At 53.9% G+C, this 22,763-nt stretch overlaps 10 protein-coding genes and 2 non-coding genes across 12 annotated transcripts; 1 reads left to right on the top strand and 11 right to left on the bottom strand.

Moving 5' to 3' along the window:
- Nucleotides 1–281: 281 nt before the first annotated feature.
- Nucleotides 282–2,090, bottom strand: BO72DRAFT_365539 (ankyrin; the record flags this gene model as incomplete). The annotated part of the gene is made up of 2 exons (XM_040940771.1): nt 282–903; nt 964–2,090. Coding segments are annotated over 2 exons (1,749 nt in total), but the record flags the coding sequence as incomplete, so codon positions are not given.
- Nucleotides 2,091–2,572: 482 nt separating this feature from the next.
- BO72DRAFT_447639 (TPR domain protein) lies at nt 2,573–5,145 on the bottom strand. Its single transcript, XM_040944599.1, has 2 exons — nt 5,020–5,145; nt 2,573–4,768 (listed from the first exon to the last, which is right to left on the bottom strand). Exon 2 carries the CDS (start codon nt 4,674–4,676, stop codon nt 2,970–2,972), a length of 1,707 nt encoding a protein of 568 aa, XP_040801870.1. The 5' UTR covers nt 4,677–4,768; nt 5,020–5,145; the 3' UTR covers nt 2,573–2,969.
- Nucleotides 5,146–6,005: 860 nt separating this feature from the next.
- BO72DRAFT_97667 (uncharacterized protein) lies at nt 6,006–6,833 on the top strand. The gene has a single exon (XM_040950850.1). The coding sequence runs from the start codon at nt 6,380–6,382 to the stop codon at nt 6,821–6,823; it is 444 nt and encodes a 147-aa protein (XP_040801869.1). The 5' UTR covers nt 6,006–6,379; the 3' UTR covers nt 6,824–6,833.
- A 952-nt stretch (nt 6,834–7,785) lies between these two features.
- Nucleotides 7,786–8,163, bottom strand: BO72DRAFT_97569 (uncharacterized protein). Its single transcript, XM_040950849.1, has one exon. It carries the CDS (start codon nt 8,064–8,066, stop codon nt 7,869–7,871), a length of 198 nt encoding a protein of 65 aa, XP_040801868.1. The 5' UTR covers nt 8,067–8,163; the 3' UTR covers nt 7,786–7,868.
- BO72DRAFT_t119 lies at nt 7,931–8,002 on the bottom strand. Its single transcript has one exon. It is a non-coding gene; the product is annotated as a tRNA-Arg (tRNA).
- Nucleotides 8,027–9,392, bottom strand: BO72DRAFT_97507 (uncharacterized protein). The gene is made up of 2 exons (XM_040950848.1): nt 9,064–9,392; nt 8,027–9,009 (listed from the first exon to the last, which is right to left on the bottom strand). Exons 1-2 carry the CDS (start codon nt 9,250–9,252, stop codon nt 8,176–8,178), a joined length of 1,023 nt encoding a protein of 340 aa, XP_040801867.1. The 5' UTR covers nt 9,253–9,392; the 3' UTR covers nt 8,027–8,175.
- Nucleotides 9,393–12,398: 3,006 nt separating this feature from the next.
- BO72DRAFT_358172 (alpha/beta-hydrolase) lies at nt 12,399–14,217 on the bottom strand (the record flags this gene model as incomplete). Its single annotated transcript, XM_040940732.1, has 3 exons — nt 12,399–13,466; nt 13,518–14,060; nt 14,113–14,217. Coding segments are annotated over 3 exons (1,716 nt in total), but the record flags the coding sequence as incomplete, so codon positions are not given.
- Nucleotides 14,218–14,673: 456 nt separating this feature from the next.
- Nucleotides 14,674–16,745, bottom strand: BO72DRAFT_428076 (uncharacterized protein). Its single transcript, XM_040943015.1, has 3 exons — nt 16,181–16,745; nt 15,591–16,081; nt 14,674–15,450 (listed from the first exon to the last, which is right to left on the bottom strand). Exons 1-3 carry the CDS (start codon nt 16,510–16,512, stop codon nt 14,954–14,956), a joined length of 1,320 nt encoding a protein of 439 aa, XP_040801865.1. The 5' UTR covers nt 16,513–16,745; the 3' UTR covers nt 14,674–14,953.
- A 44-nt stretch (nt 16,746–16,789) lies between these two features.
- BO72DRAFT_t118 lies at nt 16,790–16,860 on the bottom strand. Its single transcript has one exon. It is a non-coding gene; the product is annotated as a tRNA-Gly (tRNA).
- A 689-nt stretch (nt 16,861–17,549) lies between these two features.
- BO72DRAFT_376608 (putative ubiquitin conjugating enzyme) lies at nt 17,550–18,241 on the bottom strand (the record flags this gene model as incomplete). Its single annotated transcript, XM_040941221.1, has 3 exons — nt 17,550–17,806; nt 17,896–18,006; nt 18,085–18,241. The coding sequence occupies 3 exons, from the start codon at nt 18,239–18,241 to the stop codon at nt 17,550–17,552; spliced, it is 525 nt and encodes a 174-aa protein (XP_040801864.1).
- Nucleotides 18,242–18,767: 526 nt separating this feature from the next.
- Nucleotides 18,768–20,427, bottom strand: BO72DRAFT_428071 (uncharacterized protein). Its single transcript, XM_040943014.1, has 2 exons — nt 20,003–20,427; nt 18,768–19,946 (listed from the first exon to the last, which is right to left on the bottom strand). The coding sequence occupies exons 1-2, from the start codon at nt 20,156–20,158 to the stop codon at nt 19,008–19,010; spliced, it is 1,095 nt and encodes a 364-aa protein (XP_040801863.1). The 5' UTR covers nt 20,159–20,427; the 3' UTR covers nt 18,768–19,007.
- Nucleotides 20,428–20,798: 371 nt separating this feature from the next.
- BO72DRAFT_428069 (phosphotransferase family protein) lies at nt 20,799–22,642 on the bottom strand (the record flags this gene model as incomplete). The annotated part of the gene is made up of 2 exons (XM_040943013.1): nt 22,007–22,642; nt 20,799–21,963 (listed from the first exon to the last, which is right to left on the bottom strand). Exons 1-2 carry the CDS (start codon nt 22,210–22,212, stop codon nt 20,799–20,801), a joined length of 1,371 nt encoding a protein of 456 aa, XP_040801862.1. The 5' UTR covers nt 22,213–22,642.
- Nucleotides 22,643–22,763: the final 121 nt, after the last annotated feature.

Here is a 22,763-nt window from a genome sequence, read left to right as displayed (position 1 = left end):
CACTGCCGCAAGGTTTTCTCACACTGCAAGTACCCCATGCCTCGCGCCGCTTCCACTGCCGCTTCCAGGTAAGGCCGGACCACTTCCGAAGGCGTGCCATTTGCGTCGATCGCCTGCAAAAGCGCCTCGATCACCTCCGTGCTTTGCGTCATACTAGCATTAAGCAACGGCGACCGCCGGGTGCCACTGTGTGGCAACGGGTTGGCTCCATAACGGAGCAGCAGACGCACGCAGCGCAGATCACGCAGGAGCGCCATTCTATCCAGGGCCGTGAATCCCCCCACCTTTTGATTGATATCTTCGCCGTATCGGAGGAGAAGATCGACGATGGCGCTTGGGTCTGCGTCAGGCCTGTCCATGGATCTCGCCGCCACGCAAAAGATGTCAACCTGTCGGGGCCGGGGGAGACGAGCGTGAAACCCCTGGTCGATCAGGAACTGGACCATCTCCACTCGGCCGGTGGTCGCCGCCACGCTGAGAGCTTCCTCACAGGCCATGCTGGTGAGATTCTCCGGGAGTAGCAGGTCGTCCCATCGTTGCTGTTGCAGGAGAAGCTCAAAGACTGCTCGACCGCCTCCGATGGCTTGGTGAATGAAGCTGGTACGACGGCCCATGAGCAGCGGCAAGTCAAGTTCACGGTCCAGCAGCATCTGCACCAGTGCAGTCCGGCCTGAGCCCAAAACCGCGGCTACGACCGTCGTCTCTTCCACATTCATCCGGCCAGGGCTAGCCCCAGCGTCCAGCAAGCATTGAAAAATCCCCTGGAACGACATGGCCGCTATAAGAGCAGGGTTGCCAGTTCCATGGAAGACGTCTTCGTCGTTCGGATCGGCTCCTGCCTCAAGTAACAGTTCAACGATGGGCTGAAAGCCCCCATAAATCGCTTGGAGAAGTGCTTTCTGTCTAACCACCTGATTTACGTGTGGCCCCCGAATGATCATCTCAGGGTCATGGACGACAGACATCTCCTGCCATAGGATCGCCTCTCTAGATGGCAGAGCGCCACGCTCAAGCAGCATTTGCACGACCGCTGTGTGGCCTCGGTCGGCCGCCAAACATAGGGCCGTGAGGGAACCATTGAGTGAACCCTGTACGAACTGGATCACAGAGTTCGGATGGCAACCAGGGTTTTCCAGAAACCCCTGGACAGCAGGGAGGTCACCCCGCGCAGCGGCAACACACAGCATCGCACGTAGATTTGTGCCGAGCTGCGCGTAGCTCTGAGGCTGCGCCAGAAGGAGATCAACTATAGCCGGGTGCCTGCTTCTAGTGGCGCACACAAGAGGGTGACTCGTCTCCTCCAGACTCGGCAGGCTGTCCATCACGCCGTCCGCATTGATCAGACACCGCACGCACTCGAAATGACCATGGTGGGCAGCTTCGGAGATGGGCGGCGTGGCTCCATTGAAAGATCTGACGTTGGGATCCGCCCCCCGACTCAGGAGGAACTCCAGCACCTCATGCCGGCCGTTTTTCGCCGCATGAACCAGGGGGGTTTGGTCATCGTTGTCGCGAGCCTCGAGGTTCGCGCCCGCATCGACCAGGCAGCGGACCACGGAGAGATGGCCCATCTCGGCGGCGCCGATCAGCGGCGTCCGTCGCAGCCTGTCGGCCGGGAAATCGACATCGCCCTTCCGCGGCAGGTAGTCCATGAGCATGCGAACCAGCGGCTCATGGCCGCGTTTCGCCGCGATCGCCAGGAGGCTCATGGTCTGCGCGGGGGAGGACGAGTAGTCATGGTGACGGGGATTCACCCAGTCGCGGACCTGACGCAGGTCGACCCCGTGCTCGCACAGGAGTCGCACAATATCCTCCTGTCCCTCGTAGACCGCCAGTGCCATTGGTCGCCAGTCCATGCGCCGATCGCATTCGTGGGGGGAGGCGCCTGCTTCGAGAATCAGCTTGACGGTTTCAATGGAGTGGTGCGCGATTCCCCACGCTAGCGCCGTGCTGTCCCCATGGCGCACATTGTGCTTATAGAGCCGTCGGTTCAAGACCTCGCGCAGATCCTTGTTCGTGCGGGCGAGTGCATTGATCTCGCTTTCGTAGTCGACCAGGTCTGCGATGGCGTCGATAAGCTCAACTGGGAGCTTGTCGATGCCCATGTTTGCGCGTCAAGTTAGTGATTTCGAGTCTGACGTCTGTAGATGTGTAAAGAAGGGGCTTGGTATACTCGATCCGCATACTCGGAGACCTATGGGCTGGACTGTGGTTAAATACCTCTCTCAACGAAAATCATGCAATTACAAAGGAATTATTTTCTTTCCACCCCATCGTGAGAAAAAGATAATGAGAGATAATAATAGAGCAAAGTGACAATGCGCCCCCCCGACGAAGGAAACAATGAGGTGCTGATAAAAGCCAAAGAGTACAAAGAGATCATCCTTTCCAGAATTCTGGAATGTCGTCCGAGCCACGGTGATGTTGTTAGTAGGGTCTTCGAGCTTTTGCAATGACAAGGCGATATGGCTCTTTTGGTTGTAGTTGCGATGGTCTGGATCAGAGACAGGATGAAGTGTCTTAATGCCGCTGTTTCGGTTGAGGTAGGTGACCACTATACCTAGTACATGAAGAAGGAGCTGGGATACTACGGGTCAGGTGACAATTGTTCACATCGGCGTTTCTGAACACTGTTCTGGTAAGTTACCATTGGGTTCGATTTTCTCGGAACGACGACTCAGATGCTATTTCATGCCTGTTTTTGTATGTTTTCTGAGGGTCTTGACCTGACTCGTACGAGTACCAGCAAAACATAGCCCAAACCAAATAAGGTCCACGAAGAAACATAGAGCTGCTCCGAAATCGAATCATCGCCTCAATCTGTGGTATAATCCCGATCACCAGCGGAGAAGGTTATAGTTGCATGCTTAGTGGTGGTTCATCTCAGTCAAGAGACTAGTAATAGCACAATACCACGCCGCCCCACAGTCCAGAACGCCATACGTCAAATAGTTCCTCCAATGGCTCGCTTAAGCTCTTCCGGTACTGAGCCGACAGAGACAAGATGATTTGATCGGAACATCCGCCCGAGCCAATGCCATCCTAAGCTGCAACCCAAGAATGCGCGCCTCAGAATCACGACCCAGTCTGACAAGACACTCATGGTACCCATGCAACGACCACACGTTATTCGGATGCTGTTTGGCTCGCGGTAAAGAATCATCCACCCCCAGGTCCGCGGCATAGACGTCCGCCGCCTCTTCCACAAGTCCTTGCTCCAACAACAAAGCGCCATGAACATGGCGGATGGGCTGCATCCACCCCCATGGCTCGTCGTATGGAAGCTTATCATAGAGACTTGTGGCATGGCTCAAATGCTGGAATGCCTTGGTGGTATTGCCACGGCGGTACTCAAGCTCCCCGTCGAGCATGGCCTGTGCGATAGCTAGAATGTCAAGACAAGTATTGTTGTGCAGGGTGCGCGTTGGTGGAACTCGTTGGAAGGCTTTCTGGAACAGTTCCTGCTCCTTGCTTGCCTCGTCGATTTTTCCCAGTGCAGCCAAGGCGACAGCTTTCCCGTAGTGTATCACGGCGGTAGTCACGCAGTATAATTCCTGGTCCTGTGGGAGTTTGATCGCGATGATGTCTCCCCAGCGCCCAAAACGAATCAAGACATGCACGCGCATCGGCACAAACGACTCCAAGAACATGGCCATCGGGGGATGCGGCGTGCGTAGTATTTCCTCGGAAAGTGATTTTTCCAGCTTGATGGCAGTGTCTAGTGCGACCTTGAACTGCCCCGCGAGCATAGCGGCGTAGATTAGGAAATGGTAATTGTGGGATCTGTACATCGTATAGATACCCTGAGGCCGAGACAGGGCAAGATGTTTCTCATCAGCCCGCACTGCATCAGAGTTGGAGAGGATAGCTCGCTGATAGTCCCCGCAGAGGATATCTATGTGGGTCGGCATATGATGAAGATGACCCGAGTCGGGAACCAACCCACGGAGATGATCAGCGATTTGCAACACCGCCTCTGGCTGGCTGGACATCTCCATGAGATGGATGTACACATGCAATAAACCTGGGTGGGCATAGCCGCCGTCTTCATCCAACGCACGGTGGAGGACATCTTTAGCCTCCAGTGTACATGATCCTGCGGTCGGATGTCCGGTGTGCAAATCCCAGAGCCGCCACGGCGTTAAGTTGATGAGGCTGTCAGCATATAGTGCAGTGACATCCAAGTCACCTGGAAACCTCTCATAGACGACCCGCATTGCCTCCGCATATGCTCTGCTCCATGACTGGAGCTCCTGTGGGTCCTTCGGCGCATGCTTCTGAGGAAAGCGAGCTTGAAGCGCTCGAATGAGACCTTGCTCGATGGGCGTTGCAGCTTCACTGTTCTCCAAGGCCTGGGTGAGCGCAGAGTGTGTGCGGCCCACAACCATCTCCAGTGCCTGCGGAGGGAAAGCCTCCCATGACATATTATAGTTTGGCCCGAGCGCAAACGCTAGTCCCCAGTATGCCATGGCACATGTTGGGTCGTGCGCGATCGCTTGGTTGAAGCATTCGGCGGCCTGCTCGTGGTTGAAAGCATAGCACCAGGTCAGGCCACGGTCGAACCAGACCTGAGCATCCCTGCTAGCAGTGGTGACTGCTCGATGGAAGGATCCGAGGTCATAGTATGGGGTATCTGCGGAAATGGCGATGATCTGCCTGTTAAGATACTGGGCCATTTTGATCGATAATTCACATTGTGTCAGTCGAGTTTAGTGGATGTGATGCACCAGGTGGCAGGGAGTGAGAGACAACGGTTGTCTGGTTATAACTAGCCAGCCAAAAAGACATGTTAGTCATCGAGCCGTCATCTTGTGATCCGTGACATCAAGACATGGATGCGCGCAATGGAACCACAACAAAGAAACGGGTTGTACGAGGACAACAAGTAATGACCAAGATAGTCTTTGGTTTGAAGTCCGAGAGCGAGAAAAGAAAAACTCCGAGAAGAGCGCCAGCATTTCGTATCTCACTGCAGAACAGCAACCATGCTCGGTACAGCTAAGATAGAGAAGTACCTACTAAGACAGATATACCAATGCATCTGTAAGCGGAACGTAGCAACACAAGAGAAGCAAAGGAGGGGGCGACTGGGCAGGTAAGTTTAGCCGAGCAACGGGGGAACAAGCTAAGAGTGGGGATTGTGCAGCAGGAATACGAGGAAGAAGTGGACTGTGGGTGAGGAAGTTAAAGCTGAATAGAGTCTCATTCTCGTGACTTTTGCCGACAGGGACGGGAAGGGTCTAGCCTCTCTACCAGTTTATCAATTCTGTCACTGTCACTGTCACATCCGTCAATGCCCGAATCCCCAACCCCATCCCAAAATACACTTTTCAGATCATTGCTCTTTTTTTTTTCTTCAATCCATAAATAGGTCTTACCTAGGATTAAGGTATACCCAGAGCCAGAGGATCTCAGGGCGATCATGGTTATCTGAGCCGAGTGCCCTGTCATCTGCTGCTTCGGTAAGATCCTGTCAGCCTGTGGCCTGGCCGGCTTCCGCCAAGATCCTCCGCGTCTGCTTGGCAGGCGCACTACTCCGCGAGCCACCTGCAGTAGGAGGCTGTTTTGGGAAACTGGTGTCACTGAAATCTGCTCATCGTGCAATCTGCCTGCTGATTCCTAAGAATTAGATAATGATTGTTTTGATTAATTTGTGAATGCGATCCTTCATCACAATGAAAGGAGGAGTGGTGGCCCCATCGACTGGTTGCCAATGCAAGCATTGAACAGAAGACCAAGTGGGTCCGTTCTACCAGTTGCAGCCTGCAGGAGAATCATCAACATTTCTATCTGACAAGCAACGAGCCTCAATGCACAACGCGACAAGCATCTAATCTCCCTTGCAAGACACTTTCTTGCAGACTAGAGAAGGTGAACACCTCCCTTCAGAGGTTGCTTCGAGCCTCTTCTCATGCCACAAATGCGAAGCATCGCGGAAACATCACGAACGTGAACGAGCTATACTTCGACCTGGACAACCCACCGTAAGCTGAGCTGACTAGATAGATGAGGGACTATATCCCACCACTTATCTTCATCCGGCTAGTCAGGCTGTAGATCGCGCCGAAGCGAACCGGTTCTCAACTTCTCACCTGCAGAATGGAGATATTCGGAGCCCCGGAGCATACGTAAGTCTCCTTCAATAGTGCCATGAAGATAACGAACGATGCTCCATCGACCTCAGCTGAGAACGAGAGGGAACACCCAATGCCTTGTCCACGGAAACGAGACGCGTGTAACAGCATCATGGCGAGAGAAAAAGCTATATAAAGGCGGTCGTTGACCCTCGAGAGTACCTCGAAAGATACCCAGAGATCACACATCAACCACTCCAGCTCAAACCATCCATCCCCCATCCAAACTCCTCAGCAACTTCAAGATGATGACCAAGGTCCGCAAACACCCTTCCCGATCGTCCCCACCCCTACATCCCAAGCCTCCCTTTCTCCCCTCAATCTCAGCCCTACTGACCCTCGACCCCCAGACCCTCGCCCTCGTCGCCACCACCCTCGCCGTGGCCGTCACCGCCAACCCCACCGTGGGCTACGCGGGCTACTTCTACGAGAACTGCACCACCCCCAGCATCGACGCGGGCAACGCCTACGCGGGCTCGTGCCTGAACGTCGAGAACTTCCCCATCAAGTCGTTCACCGCGTACGTTGAGTCCGGCAGCTGCGCCGACGGCACCTCGGCCGTGCTGCACACCTACACGGCCTCGGGCTGCGACGAGTCCACCCTGTACGAGACCGTCAGCGTCGACACCGAGAAGCAGTGCTTCGAGGCGGATGTGACCCTGGTCAGCATCAAGTCGGAGTGTGTTTAGACGGGCTTGCCTGTCTGTTTCAGGATCGAAAGTGGGTAGAGAAAAATCCAGGAGAGCATGTATCTAGACTTTTGGTTCTGAATGCGACGTTGTCGATGACGAAGAGGTGCATATATGCCAAGTAAATTGTATGTAGGCCGGTGGGACAGCTCAAGAAGATAAGCTATGGTTGATAGCTTGGCGTTGGGATGCTTGGTGTGTGCCTACCGTTGCTTTTGCTTGATACTGGTTGGTTGGTTATGAAGTATGCGCCTGAGGAATCGGCTAATGTGCCTGTAGTAGTAGTCTGGCATTACAGTCATTAGTCGACTTCAGTCGGTCATAATTTGTCGAATTATTATCGATACTTAACTAATCTGTGGTTGACTAATCATAGCAAGCGGCCACACTCCCCGGTACTACATTCCGGACTTGTCTCTACCAGCGTTAGATCAACCAGTTCCCCTCAATAGCTCAACTTTCCCGTAGCAAACTATCAGAACCCTCATCCAACTGGAACTTAGAACAAACAACCACCTCCCAAACCCAGGGTTACATCAACCCCACCGATTTCGCACCCCACAAACCCCATCCACGAAAACAGATCTACATCTTGAATCTTGATTTCACTCGAAGGGTCTCAAACTCAACCGCACAGATACTAGTCTACACATACATATACAATAATACCCGCGAGTGGCAAAAAAGTACCACACTCGATCAGCGGAGAAACACTTCCACTGCCCTGTTTTCCCCCTGCCCAAAAAAGTTCCCACCCCACTCTTGCCCTCCGCATCCATAGGAGAAAAACCGGACAATGCAAGACATGCGATATCATTTGTCTTGGATCTAAACCTCCCCGAGATACATCACCCAAGATCCCCGAACCGGACTCGGTCATCGAGATTAAGATCGTCGAGGGAGAGTGGGAGTGTGCCTTGGACCAGATTACATAGTATGATGCGGATCGATGTGGTTGGCTGAGAGCGTCGAGTTCGGCGGGTGGATCCGACGATGCCGGAAAAGTGGTTCACACGAAAATTCTCCGTGTGTCCTGTCCCCAGTGCTATCCACATCGGACAGGATACTCTGGGGCACAGTGGCAACCTGCAAAAAGACAAAAACTATTGACCGACGCAGGGCTCGAACCTGCAATCTCTTGATTCGTAGTCAAGCGCCTTACCATTGGGCCAGCCGGCCTTATTGATACTCCGGAGTGCTTAAGGGATACATATCCAGCACGAGGGAAAATGTTCGCTTTCATTCATGTGCGTATGCTAGTTAACAGTAAACATGCTACATTGGATATCTTCATAAACAGGACAGTAAGGGAATAGAAGGGAATGGAATGTGAGGAAGGAAGGAAATGTGGATTAATCACGGGGAAGATTGGCTTCAGGGTCGGAATCGCTGTACCTCTCCATCAGCACCTCCTTCTCCGACAGCGGCTCCTCGTCTTCAACAGTGATGACGGGAATCTGGGGCCGATGGCTGTCCTGTGCCCAGAAGTAGACGGAGATGATCATCCGACCAAGAAGAAATCCAATGACACAGGCGACGCCTCCGGCCACGACGCCCAGCAGAGCAGGGAAGATGATAGCGCGGATCTGTCGCATGACGCCCCGCTCCCGGCCGCTCCAGAAGAACTGTCCGTTGTGGCTCGTGCGGAAGACGGGAGGGTACTTGGTCGAGGCAGACTTCTCGTGCGAGGACTCAGCCGCGGCAGGGACCGGGGAGTCGTGGATCTGGTCGTGCTCGTGCTCGTGCTGGCCGTGGGAGAAGGGGGTCGTCTTCAGGCAGTCAGTTACCGCTTCTTTGGCGTTGCTGACGTAGGACTCGACCTTAGACTTCCATTCCTTCATGCGCCAGATCTTGTTGCCGTGGCCGTGCTCGCGGCTGGAGTTCGGGTCGATGACCGTGATCTGGAGATTGTCGGCGGTGTCACGGACGAGGCCGATTGCCACAGCGTGGTCGGTGACGGGACGGCCGTGCAGGTCGAAGAGGCGGAGCTTCAGGTGGTAGATATCGCCCACGGGAGCACCAGGGTGAGATGGGAGCGGTCGGACATCCAGAGCGTAGGCGACGGAGACGGATTGCTTGTTGCCGTCCCATTTGCGGTCCACGGAGAACTGCATCGGCACGGATGCGGGGAAGATGGGTTGTTTGTTGGCCAGCAAGACGCCATTTTGCGTGGAGAAATCAATGGTCTAGGCATTGTCAGTTTGAGATTCGAGTTGTCTTTTCGGCAAGGGTCATCATACAAGGTGTGCAAAGGGGTCGAGAGCTTCGTTGCAGCTGGAGTCGGAGAAAGCACATGGAACGGCAGGCAAGTTTATCTGATGGGCGCTGGCCGAGCGGGGAGAACTGATGTAGGAGTAAGGGACGGCAGCAGCGGCAGCACAGCTGCTTAGGCAGAGAGCGCCTGTCACGGACAGGTAGCGAAGCAACATGGCTGTTGTTGTTGTAGATAGGTCGATGATTTAGAAAGAGAAGGTGATGATGGATGGAGTTAGTTGGTAAGTTGTCTAGTGGTAGGTGGTGTGGTGGTATGGCAGTGGTGATAGTGGTGAGTTGTGGTGGTGAGTTGTGGTGGTGAGTTGTGGTGGTGAGTTGTGGTAGTGATGCAAGGGAACGAATGTTTGACCAGGTCCAAGAGGGAACGTAGAGGGAACAAGAGAATGTTTATAGGATGCAAGACCAGAAGAAACAACAGAGCCAAGGCTGGAAAAATCATGCAGGGTGCTGTGAGCCGGGCAGAGGCATATAAAAGCGAGCAGAAGCGACCAAGCAAACGCTAAGATTTGGCCCAGCGGGGAAAGCAAGACAAAGGCACAGCAGGAAGAAGTAGACGGACGAGAGGGGGGCGAAACGGGAATTATTCTGGATCAATGCAAGGCCAAGTGAGGAAGTGGAGTCAGAAGTCCGAGGACTCAAAAGTAGAGTTAAGTTAATGGAAGTTAAGTTGTTAAGGTCAGTCGTGGTGGTGTTTACTGCCATAATAAAATTAGTGGTAATTGTTTCTTTTACTTACTGTTCTGGGTGCGGAAGAAGTTGAAGGCTCTCCGTAGTATACTAAGTTACTGACTGTACAGTACTCTGCAAGTAGACTTGCGGCTTCCAACTCCGCCATTTCATCACCATCATGGATCCATCCATCGCTTCCTCCATCTTTCACCCGCCCCAACAAATAAACACTGCCTCAACTCGTTGGTTTCACTACTTTACCTTCTCTTCCTTTATCTTGGGGGCCAGGGTCCCTTCACTTTCATTTCTTCCACCTGCGCAAATTACTTGTACCACCGGTCCCTGCTGCTTGTGTCACCGCAATTCAGCTCGATGGTAATCCCTTGGATTTGAAACAAACCCCATGGGCGGTTCTCGGAGGGTGTTTGGCACCCGAGAATGGAGTATCTACTGTACTCTTTTGACTGACTGTATAACGACAGCACGCACTTGAACAAGTCCGGCAAAGTCAGAGACAGACACCCAGACACCAGACACCAGACACCCAGATACCCAGACACCCAGCCAGCACAGCCATTCGCCCCCTCTCTCCTCTCAGGCTCTCACAATAATCCAATGTGCTATTATTAAGTATAGACCCTTTTTCTCTTTGGGCTTAGCCGTGTTTTAGTGCCTGTCTCTCCCCACTTTTCCGTTGCCCGCGGACACCGGCGAGCTGTGCTATTTCATTCCTTCTTCTGCTAAGCTCTCCCAGCGCTGCCCGCTCTGCCAATGATCAATCCAGCTGCACCTGGTCGCCCCCACGGGCCATTCAGGCTCTCACTTCCCTCTCCCTCCATTCATGGGTCATTGGAAGCTTAGCGATGAGGTTATCGCCGGGGGATCATTTTAGCTGTGGATTCCTTTTCTCCCCTCGGACCTCTCTATCCTCCGACTCGGAACACCCAAGACTCACTCTTCACAAGTCTCAGACAAACGGCTGCCTAGTTTTGGACAAATCGGCGTTCCCTAACCTCGCTACTTGTCTTGCGATATGGGCAGACCGTCCATCCCCACCCCTCAGACACCTTACCAATAAGCCTCCGTCTGTCACTTCGGTCGGCCGCCTCCGTTCGGTAACCGTAGACGAAGCCTCCGGAATTCTACTCTTCGGGGAAAAATGAGTAATCACCCAGCCCATCAGCGTGCGCTTCGAAGGTGCAATCGGACCCTGCGATTGGCACATCATGGCTCCGGGATATTTTCTTCGGCTGCCTCTTTGGCAATTCGAGCTGTCTCATTTGACAATTCTTGCATGACGCAGGGCATGGGCAATCATCGTATTACCGTGATTTTAAGGTTATGGGAAATATCATCTTTCGTAGCCTCGTAGAGTCACAGGCGATCCGAAATGGCCGGTGGCTTGGACGATTGGACCTGATGTTCACAAGTTCCGTGCCGGCCAGCTCATCGAGCGCCATCCCCACTGTCAGCTGGAGCAGGATCGCAGCGTAACGGACAAATGCACTTATCCATCCTAGTGCTGCAAATCACTGAAAGCTAAGGCAACTCCGATGGGGGACGAAAAAAATGTGCCTGAGCTAACGTGCTTAAGGTATGGACCATTGGACCCGAACTTGAGAGTTTTTCTCTACCAGACTCCAATCTTTCGTTACCCTCAGGCTGATTGACGGTCAACCCTTGAAACAGTCTAGCTCACTTCATTGGCTCATTGGTTATTTTTAGTGCTGAGTCACATCGCCGACTGTTCCACCCAAACTTCCACCCAAACGGCGATTCCAGGCAGAAACAGACGCAAATTTGGAGCTTATACTGTACTTTGTTTATCAAGAGGCCGAATTACCTTAGACGATCTGATCAATCAGCGACTTCAGAACATGCGCTTGCATCATTGATGAAAAATCTCACGTGCTTATGGCTGCAACCGCAAGCAAACTTGAACGCGGTTCTGATGCGCGCATTCCACTACCGCAAGACTTACCCCTGACTGAGATCCCGGATCCGGCCCGTCGGCAGAAACTCGCCCTGTGACTTGGGAAAATATAGCCACCAGAAGCTCTACTTCGCGGGTGGTGAGCCTTTCGGCCATGTTGGAACCATAGTGACACTGACAGAGATTTTTTAGCATCGGCGACTGGTGGCAATGATGCCCGCTAGCTCCAATCTCTCCCCGATTATCCATTCAAGCATGGCGCACGATCCCACGTGGGTCATATAGGGGCTCCCTCGCCAATTGCATTCCTTCTCATTGGTGATGGACTCCGTGCCCGAAAGCCATGCACACTACCTCATGCGACCTAGGTATAGTTCTAGAAAACTCGTCATGCGGCTGAATGTCCAACATGTCAGTTCAGCAAGGGTTCGCAATGGCGTTTTCCTCGGGAACCATGTTCGCAGGTCATCTATACAGTATCAAACTATAGTTCCAACCTGTGAGCCTTAAACAAAGGGATCCCTGTTTCACCATAATCCATCGTTCTTCTACAAAACCGCCCCAAAAGCCTAAGGATTGCCAGAGTTTCTTTCAAAATGGCCCCTTTCCCAAGGCGCACCGGACGCCAAGTGTTGGCGGTGTTCGATACGAGCGTTCCGCCCTCGGATAGTTCGATTCGAATTTCCCCCTTGCGTGCGATCAGCCGGTGATATTCCACCACACCTGGCATCGATCCATGTCCACCGGATCTGGGACGCTTAATAAATTGCCCGCTTGGATGTTCAAGACTTGGCCTTGTGGCCAATAAGAGTTCCAGACTGTCGCATTGGCAGTGGAAGAAGAGGGCTGGCCCTGTTGCACAAAGGAAACGATATAATCTTGCATGGTCAACGCAACGTCGGCATCGACGACGCTCGAATCGGGGTTTGTAGGGTCATAAAAGGTGAAGTATAGATCTTCTGAGTGCAGACCTGGAGCCACAGCGAAACTGTACCCGTATACGGTCTCCAAGGCAGTGCTCAGGTACAGGTTTTTGCACCTGAAGAAAGCGTCGCTGATTGTCAGAGCTAATCTTCCAACCGCATCGCTATAGCCCAGGCTGGCTGCTGGGGTGTTGAAGGTTGGTGGATAGAGCGTCTGGGCGATGTCCTCCGCCACTTCGGGGACCATATTCGGGATAAAGTCGCTCAGGATAGTCGAATAGGCCGAGCTGTTCACTCCTGCTGGCGGAGTGAAGATAAGGCCTTCGTTGGAAGTATGGCCTGTCATGATGCGAAGACCCTGCCATGCGAAGCCGGGGTCGAGCAAGATGTTACTCGGCAAGTCTTTGATGAGTGATCCATCTACAACCGGTCCATAAGTGAAGGTTCCGTAAACGAGCGTGTTCGCGATTTGATATGCATTGGCCGCAATCAACCGATCCGATAGAAGAGACCGTGCCTCTTCGATGGATGAGACATTCAGCAATTCGAGGAATGCGTCTCGCGCTGACGTTTGCTGGTTCACCGTCAAGGGATACCACATGGGACTCTGGATGATGGCCTGGTGAAAGGGCAGGTATTTTGCTTCCTTGTTGCCTCCATAAGCGGCCAGTTGATGAACGATGGATCCTGCGCCAGCTGACTGACCCATGACGGTGATGCGGTCCGGATCTCCGCCAAACAGGTTAATATATCGCTTCACCCACTCCAGTGCGAGACGTTGGTCGTAGAGACCAGCATTAGCAGTGGTCCCATTGCCATCGGATAACCAGCCGAAAGCTCCTAGCTGTAGAAGTCAGCACCGCCATCGAGCCTCGAATCAAGAACAGGGACCTACCCGATAATTAAGTGCAACATAAACAATCCCATCCTCGTCGAGCATATTGCGTTGCATCAACCCTCTGGGGTTTTGCTCTGACTTATCGCCAGAGATATACCCACCGCCATCAATCCAGACCAGGACCGGAGCCAAATCTTTGCCTTCTTTCTGGTGCTTTTGCTGAAGAGCTTTCTGGTCAAAAATCTTTCTAGGGACAACAACATCCAAGAACAGGCAGTCTTCAGTCACTCTCTCGTCGCCCCCTATCGACCCGGCGAAGGGTGAATAATCCCTCGCGGGACTCGTCGACGCTTCTCCCCCTTCTACTGATGCCGATGGCGAAGCTGCAGCCGATGCAGAAGACAACACCTCGGCCACAAACTCGGGCATAACATCTTCCTCCCACTTCAACGTAGCTTGCGGACACACCCGTCCCTGTGCTCCGGTCTGCACTACCGACCGGTTTCCTTGAGCTGGGGGAATCGGTGGTCGGAAGCGAAAGGACCCCGTCGGTGGCGCAGCGTAGCGGATATTGCTGAAGTTGTAAGTTTGCGATTGCTCCTGATTCCCGTTAGGACCGGGTCTTTATAGTCAGGATCAAGGTGTGACATACATCCAGGGAGAAAGCCTGATGGAGCTCGTACCCCAGATCTACGATGGGGAGGTTCGATTTTGTTGTTGTTGTTGGTGCTGCTCCTGCTATCCCTAGGAGAAGGATAGATTGGAGGAGTAGGGGGGTCGTGACGTGCATTTTCCTTGTCTGTGGGAGCTGGAGGGGCCAGTTGTTTCATTTCTCGAGTAGGTTGGTGTATTCTGGGTGGTCGGGATTCTCTCGCAGGGAGGGCGTTTCTACATATAGATTATCCAGATCTCTCTCATGTGAATCAAACACGGCAGGCAAGAGCCGAAATATTCAATCAATATGCAATTGATATTGGGAATCGATGTATCCGGGAACGGGTCTGAATTGTTTTCCGGATTCGGAAGCGAAGTATAAGGCTCGGGTACCGTACCAGGTTGGGAGTCAAACAAGGGATGGATGGCGGCGCCCCGAGGGACTGGAATGTGATCGATGGCGACGGGCCGCAACTGGTGTCCGTCTTTTTCGTCGTAGTTCCCAGGTCACGGGTTACCGGGGGACGAGTGAGGAGAAGGGATCCTGATGCTGTAGCTGGTGGGATTCCTTTTGTTCGTTGTTAGGGTCTGTCTACATTTGGTTGAAATTGGGTGCGTTGTGTTTACACCTCCGGCCTCCCACTCGCAGGACCCTATAACTCATACACTCGTAGATGAGCTAAACCTCCTATACCATGACCCACCAACGATAGTCCAACAAACACCAGCAATCAATGTCACCATAACCCTATCCTATCCTACACAAACAACCACACCTCCAGCTCCAGCTCCCCCTCCCCCTCCACAAGCCACCACCATACCCAGCTGAGCTGACCCCCTCAGCCTAATGAAGAATCCTGCACCTCCCGCACCTCAAACCCCATCATCGCATTCGACACGACCCCACCATCCCCCCGCAACTTCAACGCAGTCTCCACCCCCGCCGCCGGAACCCGATACTCCCACCTCCTCCCCTCTGCCGTGTCCTCCCCAGAGCCCTCCCCAGCCACCGCATAAGGAAAAGGCAAATACTCCGGCAACAGCCCCAGCTGCCTCAACACGGTCGCCTGATCCCACGCGATATGCTCGTGGAACAACCGATCGCCGCGGATATTCACGACGGCGGTGAAGGGCACGCGGAGGGGCCGTCCGGTGGGCGGCACACCGGGCACCAGCCAGTCGACGACGCGGTCGTGCGTCATGCACAGGATGAACTCGTCGACGACGCGGTCCACGCCGACGGTGCGGCTGACCAGCTCGAGCGCGGTGTCCGCCGGGTTGGCGAAGATGAAGTGCTGCGCGTAGAAGCGCGTTAGGGCCGCGCGGCCGGTTCCGCCTGTTATCTGGGCAGCAAATCGTGTCATTGAGGGGTTCGTTGGTGGTGGTGGTGTTCCAGCAAACCATGCAGGCAGTCGGTAGGCCACCATTTAGGGCGCTAACGCTATTGCTAACGCCCTCCATCTGGCCCCCATCAACACCCGGGTAGAAAGGGGAGACATACCGTCGGGATGTGATTCACATACGGCTCCTGCACCATGGTCGCCATGGTGTTCTCGACCGACCGGTCCCCGAACTCGTGGTGCGTGTGCGCCTCCCAGATCTGCTCGAGGTCGAAGTACGGCCCGCCGGTTCGGGGTTTCAGGAAGGTCAGGGAGCGCGTGTGCGCGACGCCGGCGGCGCGCAGGTCGAAGTCTGCGTGGCCTGGGATGATGAAGCCTGGTGAGCGGGTCGAGGGGTACTGATAGGTCTTTGTGGTGGTGGTGGTGGTGGCGGCGGTGATGCTCTCCGCGAGGGTCTGCCCGGCCGGGAGGTGGAATAGAGCTGGGATGGTTGGGCAGGGGCTCTCCCATGCGCTGAAGTAGATCGCTGCCGCGGGGGCTTGCTCGGGGGTAAGGGCTGTGATGGACTGTTGCAGGAGCGCGGGGAAGGAGGGGGCGTAGTCGCGTGGGGAGCCGTAGACTTTGTACCTTGTGTTTTAGCTCGTGCCTCGCCTCGTACCCGACTAAATCGCTGTGCTGGAAGACGGGTGATGTTGGGGAGACTGGAGCTCACCCAGAATCCCGAACTTCAGGTTGTCACCATGGCCACGGCCGCTGCACTGCGGGCATTTGGATAACGCCCGCACAGCAGCCGAAATCGCATCCGAGACACCCACCGCGTCGCCGCTGCTCACCGTGTCAAGGGTGATTTCCACCACGGTGTAGCTCTCCTCCGCCCATTTCTGTAACGGGGCGGGGTCGAGCGTGGTGTTGTTTGTCTGGCAGCCCACCGAGTTGGCGGGGCGGATGAGGAGGAGGCCGGGGCCTTCACCGCAGCGCGAAAGCGGGGGTTGGAGGGTGATGTTTGGGGATACGGTGATGGCGGGAGCGGAGGGAAGGGAAGACGAGGTTGTAGTCATGATTGATGATATAATAAACTTGGGGCTGTAGTTGTACTGTGCATTTCATCGTCATGGGCAAGCTACCTGCGGGGAACGACGGCTCTGATATATGAATGGCTCCGCCGCTATGTCGGATCGGATCCCGGCAATGCTGCCAGCGGGTGACCGTTGATAAGAACGGTAAAAGCAAACCATTGGGACTCGATGCGGGGATCGGACTCGATATCGATATCGATAACGATAGGAAACTCTGATTTGGGATGGGGACGATCCGGACAAAAACAAAAAGAAGATGTGCATCATCCGTGAATCGAACACGGGCCTCATCGATGGCAACGATGAATTCTACCACTAGACCAATGATGCTGGTTGATGTCAGAGGCAAGCAAGTTTAACAATATGATACTATGAAAATGCTACCAAGACACGGAGCTGTCTGATCGAGTTTCCCAAATGCGACATATTCAAGGCTTGGTTTGGTTCCTTGGCTGTATTATAACGAATCTATTGATCATTTAAGGAGAGCACTACAGGATCATAAAATGTTAGGATACTCAACATCCCGAAGCCTGATTGTCATCAGAGTAACCGGGCCTCATCACAATGAATATATCTGATACCCCTGTCCGGTCGTTCAGACAACCCAGATCCCTCAAGAGAAGCACACCTACACCCATGGCAACAGCATAAACCCAACCTCCAAACAACGACACACCTACTTCAATCCATACAACGAAAAGAAAACCACCCCAAGAATCTATTCCGCTACCAACCACGAGAAAAGACATCCCATGAATCAAAATCATAAATCACAAAACAGGGAAACGGATTCCCCATCAACCACCAAAGTTACAAACCGCAACAAGCAGAAAGCCGTGTAAACCATAAATCACAACGTCACGAAAGAGATACGCAACACGAAGAAGAAGAAAAAGATATGTACCCATTTAACTTGCGCCACAACGCTACCCGCGCAATGCCACGAATGCGAAAGGAATTCTCTCTACCACCACCCCGGGCATACTGCAAACTGCAAACCCAAACCGAAAGGAGGATTACTCCTCGCCCAAGCTGTCGCGCACGCACTTGCGCACCCGCTTCTTGAACTCCTGGGGGTTCTCGCGCCATAGCCGCGCCGCCTCGACGTTGGCGGGGCTCTCGTCGTTGGGGCTGGACAGCATGGAGATGACGGAGAGCAGGATCGTTTCGGGGGTCTGCACGGGGGACCAGCGCTCGGCGGCGGATTCGTAGCCGTATTTGTCCTCCTCGGGGGGGTGGAGGATGGAGATGCAGACGTCGCCGTTGGGGTAGACTGTGCCAATTTCATCCTTGTGTTAGTATCACGTCGAGGTAGAAGTGAGAGCTGCTAGCTAGGTTCGAGTCCACGTTCGCTCCGGAGACAGGGCGGCGGGAACATACTGTTCGGGTGGAAGAGAGGAGTCTCGAACTTCATCTTCGGCGGCATGTGAGGGTAATCCGGGGGAAAGGAGAGTCTGGCGCGGAAGAAACCACCTGCGATTTTTCACACCATTCCTCGCTGTTAGCCATGCCACTGACTCGGAATCAAACGACCAGAAAAAAAAGACTCACCGCCGTAGAGCTTGACATCATCCGAGATCATGAGCATCACCTCCCACTCGAAGACGTTGTTGTCGACCAATCCACAGCTGATGCCGGGGATGTCCTTGTCCGATTGCATCTGCTGCAGCTGCCGTGACAGCATGCGACCGGCGGCGGTGGTGGCCATGGCGTTGACGTGGAGGGGAAAAGAGGGGGCGGCGGCGGCGGGGGAAGGGAAGCAAAGGAGGGGATTGTTGCGAGGGGGTGAAACGAGGTGGAACGGGATCGTGAGAGGGATGAGAGGTGGTGTGGGTAGCGGCGAGAGAAACACGCGGGCCTTAAGTGGCTCTAAGAAGAGTACGCTCGTACAGGTGAAAAGAGGTGAGGTGAGAATCTCCCCAACGAGAAGAAGGAATGAGACCAATGTGACTCTGTATACCCTGGGGGAAGAGGATCGACAAACGGACTGACTGGTCAGAGGAGAAATATCGATGGATCCAAGGCGGTGTGCTCGAAAGGGAGAGTGGGGTGGCGGGGCCGCCGTACGATAACGTCTCATCCCCCGATAGCCTCCCCTTCACTGGCTCGATCGCCCTTGGTGGCGCAAGGGAGGTGCCTGTCTACGTAGTGATGGATGAGGCAGCTTTTCCTAGCCCAAGGTACTCACGGCCCATGCGTGACTACGTACATGTCAGGATATGTTAGTGCGACGTCAGCGATTTAACCCTACTACCGAACTACAACTCTAAGCTTTAATGAATCCAGACCTGCGTATGCCTGTGGAATCCATTCCACTACTTAGACCATGGTGATAGATACAAGAGAGTGGAGGGCTCAGCCGAGTTTGAAACAGAATTTATTCACATATATAAACCGGAGACACGTAGTCCAAATGACAGAAGGAGGGTGAGGGTCATCGTAACGGTGGAGGGCAGAACAAAACGTCAATCTGCTTAAGCGTTGTTTCCAGGGAACCCGTAAGTCACAGCGCCGGCGAGGATCTGGCCGGTAAGTAGCAGCGTGAAGAACATAGTCACGCCGGCCTCGATAGCGACCGCCTTGCACATCGACTTCACGAAGCGGGTCAGTGCAGCGCGATCGAGGGTCTTCCAAGCATCGGAGATGCTGAGCTTACCACTGCCACCCAGGATGGCAGGCTGCACCTTGCCGCCGTAGGAGCGGTCGAAAGGCACAATAGCCTCATCTTCTTCAGGAAGCATGGAAGCAGCCACGCGAAGGAAGATAGCCCGCGCAGGAATGGAGGCCACAAATGACACCACGGTGGGCACAAGGAGGAGGCCATAGATGGTCCAGATAGCCTTGGTGAAAGAAGGATCGGAAGGGGTAAAGGAGTCCAAGTCCTTGAGTCCGTCAAAGCCGCCGAAGGCCTCGATAAGGAAAAGGGGAGCGTACAGGCCGGCGCCGGTGACAGCATGCTCGAATGCCGCAACGGGAGCGATCCGCTTCCAAGTCTGGAAGCCCCCGATGCGCTGGTAGAAGCGCTTCGGAGAGGGCTCCGAGATGACTATGTGAACCCACGCGAGCTGGAGGTTGGCCACAAGCACGCCGCTGAGAACGTACATGATGTAATGAGGAAGGAATGCTGCAGCAGAAAAGGGCACCAGGGAGTATACAGCCGACTGAGCAAAGCAGTAGGCCAAGTACATGCTCAGCCCGCGGAAACGGGACCAGGGACCGGCCCGGGCGCGAAGATGGCGGATAGTGGTGCATAACTTGTTGGTGATGGGCTGCGGGCGGGTCTCGATTTCAGGCTCGGTCGCATCGACGGGCTTGTTCGGGTCGAAGTCGGTATCGATGCGGACGTAGATATCAGGGTTCGTATCTTCCACGATAGCGAGGGTAGGAACCAGCTGTCCGTAAGTGTACTCGACCTAGAATAGGCATTAGGATGACGCGACAAATTGAACCAACTCGGAGGAATGCTTACCGAAAGAAGAATGGCAATGAAAGCGAGGACGGTGAAGATGAAGAAAGCCGACAACCACCCCGCCAAGTGGATGGTTGGCTGGCTCTGGGAGGGCTGCTTGGACTGGTAGTCCACAGCAGCCTCCACTCCTCGACGAAGGAGGGAAGAGATGGCCATGGTGGGCGATGGATGAACTCGGTAGGGGTCAGAGTTTAGTTGAAGGATAGGTGGTGTGATGATATATGTTGACAGTTTTGATAGCGAAAGACGAACAGTTGGATGATGGGATGATGTTGGAGTGAGGCAAGACAAAGAATTATAAGCCGGGGGAGGGAAAGGGAAAGGTGGGTGAGATTAGTTCATTTCGAGGGGGTGCCTGGGGGGTGCCTGGGGGTGCCTGGAGGCTACCACAACCTGAAGGATCAGGCAGACACTCATCCAGTCACAGGCAGTAACGCGGCTGAGCAGCCTATCAGCGGGTTGCCCAGGTTGGCTGGTCTAATATTAGTGCGGCCGAAGTGGGCCGATACGATGGAGAACTTGAAGTTAAGGAGTTTTAGATGTATTCTTAGCAGCCGATGATGGCAATATGTGGATGGTCAATAGGATTGTCTTCTGAGAATAGATTTTTTCCATAGAAACTTTAAACTTCATCTCACCCACCGATAAATTATTGTATTGTCGTGATGTACCGGCATTCAAACCCATAATAAAGCAGACACCTATATATGCCCCGAATCCCAGCCGAACAACCTCATCATAGATTATCAAAACAACTCACCGTAATGGTAACCTGACAAGCCCCAATGCAAGCAAGTTAAGGCATCTCATCCGGCTCCCAAGCCAGCTCCCTTGTCTTCATCTGCTCAACCTTCCGACTCACAACCCGTTCCATACACAGTCTCTCTTGCTCAGTCAACAACGCCAACCTCTCCTTCCAGCGATCTTCGACAGCAACCGCACAAGGACCAAAGAACCTGGAATCAAGCCTCTCCCAGAAAACCATATCAAAAGCAAAGCTCTTCCTCGCAGCATACGCGACCCAAAAATCACCATTCTCCCAGCTCCGTCGCATGGGACCCGAAAGCCTTTGCTCCGGGTTCAACCTGCCTGCCCGCAGGGCTGTCTCTTCGCGCTCCACCAGAACCTTGAGAAATGTTTTTAGACGACTTTCAAATATCCTTTCCCACGCCTCTACCCCATCAGACCAGTACTCCGGCTGTTCGAGCAGCAACCACCAAGGCGGTGCCTGAGAGAACTGAACCGGCGCCGCATAGGTGAACTCCCGGTCAACGACACCGACGATCTGCCCGCGCTCGTTGAGCAGGATGTTCGAGGGCCGAAGGTCGTCACACCAGAGCGTGAACGGTCCGTGGTCGGTTCTTGAGGAGGCCAGCCGCCCCCGCTCACCGGCGAGTCTGGAGAATAGCCGGCGGGCGACGAACCTACGCCGACAGTCATCTGCAGAGTCTACTGTGTCGTTGCGTTGGTGGTACAGATGCTCGCAGTGCAGGTTAACGAGGGCCTGGAAATAGTCGGACGCCGTCTCGAAGGTGGTGGCTGGCAGTTTTGAGCGAGGAAGAGTCCCTAAGCGGACGAGCTCAATCATGGCCATCGATAAAGGCCGGTGCTTGGGTTCCCAGGTGAAGTCATCTACCAGCATTAGAGACCCAATCCGGGGTAGTGAGCACCGCGACAGTTGCAGCAATATGTCTGCGAGCTGTCCGTACAACATCTCTAGCTTTCCAATATCAACTGCCGGATCAAGAACCGGGCGATCGTCAACCCCGAGAGTGGGCGTGTTCAACGCCTCGCCCAGATCCATAGCATGCTCGATGTACTCCATCAGAATGAACGGGCCGAGACCAAGCGGGCTCTCTTCCCCTGTGCCCCAGTGTAAAATAAAAGGTACCGGGATCGAAGTATGCTCTTGGATGTACCGCATCGTCGCGACTTCATGCTTCACGTTTTCCTCCGGGAACCTGGTCGTCCCAGGCTTGGAGAAGCGGATCAGCGCCGAGCCACCGTCCTTCAAACTTCATCCGAAATGACACATTAAATGTCCCCGCTCGGGGCTGACACAGTTCAATTGGGACGCCTCGTCGGTGTTTGATCACGAAGTCGCCGATGGCCCGGAGGGTGTCGGGTTGGAATAGGCCGGCCACCCAGCTGTCGGAGTCGGTTTCGCTTGCTTCCCAGGCTGCATCGTCGAAGCGCATGCGGGGTTGCATCTTTCGTGGGGAGGGGTTTGGATTCGAGGTTATGGAGAGGAGAAGTGGAGATGGAATTGGGTTGATGGGTGATATAGGTTCACTCCTTATTGACGTGTCATATACCGAGTGCTCGTTGCGATGCAGGGATACTTCGAAGCCCAAATATCAATAAGAGGGGTATGCTAACACATCCTGGCGGAGATCGAGTTTAGTGAATTGAACTAGTGGCTGTAGCGCAGATGAAGGGAAGGAAGAGCAGATAGATGTGACATCCCCGATGGCTAAACATGTACAGTTTCGAATGTACTGTACTCCTAGACCAAATGGCTGCTTCAGCCACGTACTAAATGAAGGCCACGCGCTAATCGTCCACCTACCCCTTGGTTCAGCTAGCGTCCCTGAGTATGAACACTCATCTGTGCAACGCTCAAGAAATGCCCAAAAATCGTGCATAGCTCATGACATGCATTATCGTCACAGAAAAGAAAAAGCTAATATACAGTATCGTACACATCGTCCTAATCGCTCGCTAAAAGAAACTTAACCTCGCTACCAAGTCATCATCATTA

The sequence above is a fragment of the Aspergillus fijiensis genome, assembly GCF_003184825.1.
Source record: "Aspergillus fijiensis CBS 313.89 unplaced genomic scaffold BO72scaffold_20, whole genome shotgun sequence".
Classification (NCBI taxonomy): domain Eukaryota; kingdom Fungi; phylum Ascomycota; class Eurotiomycetes; order Eurotiales; family Aspergillaceae; genus Aspergillus; species Aspergillus fijiensis.
The sequence above is the reverse complement of the archived record's forward strand: the minus strand, read 5'-3'. Positions and strand labels throughout refer to the sequence as shown.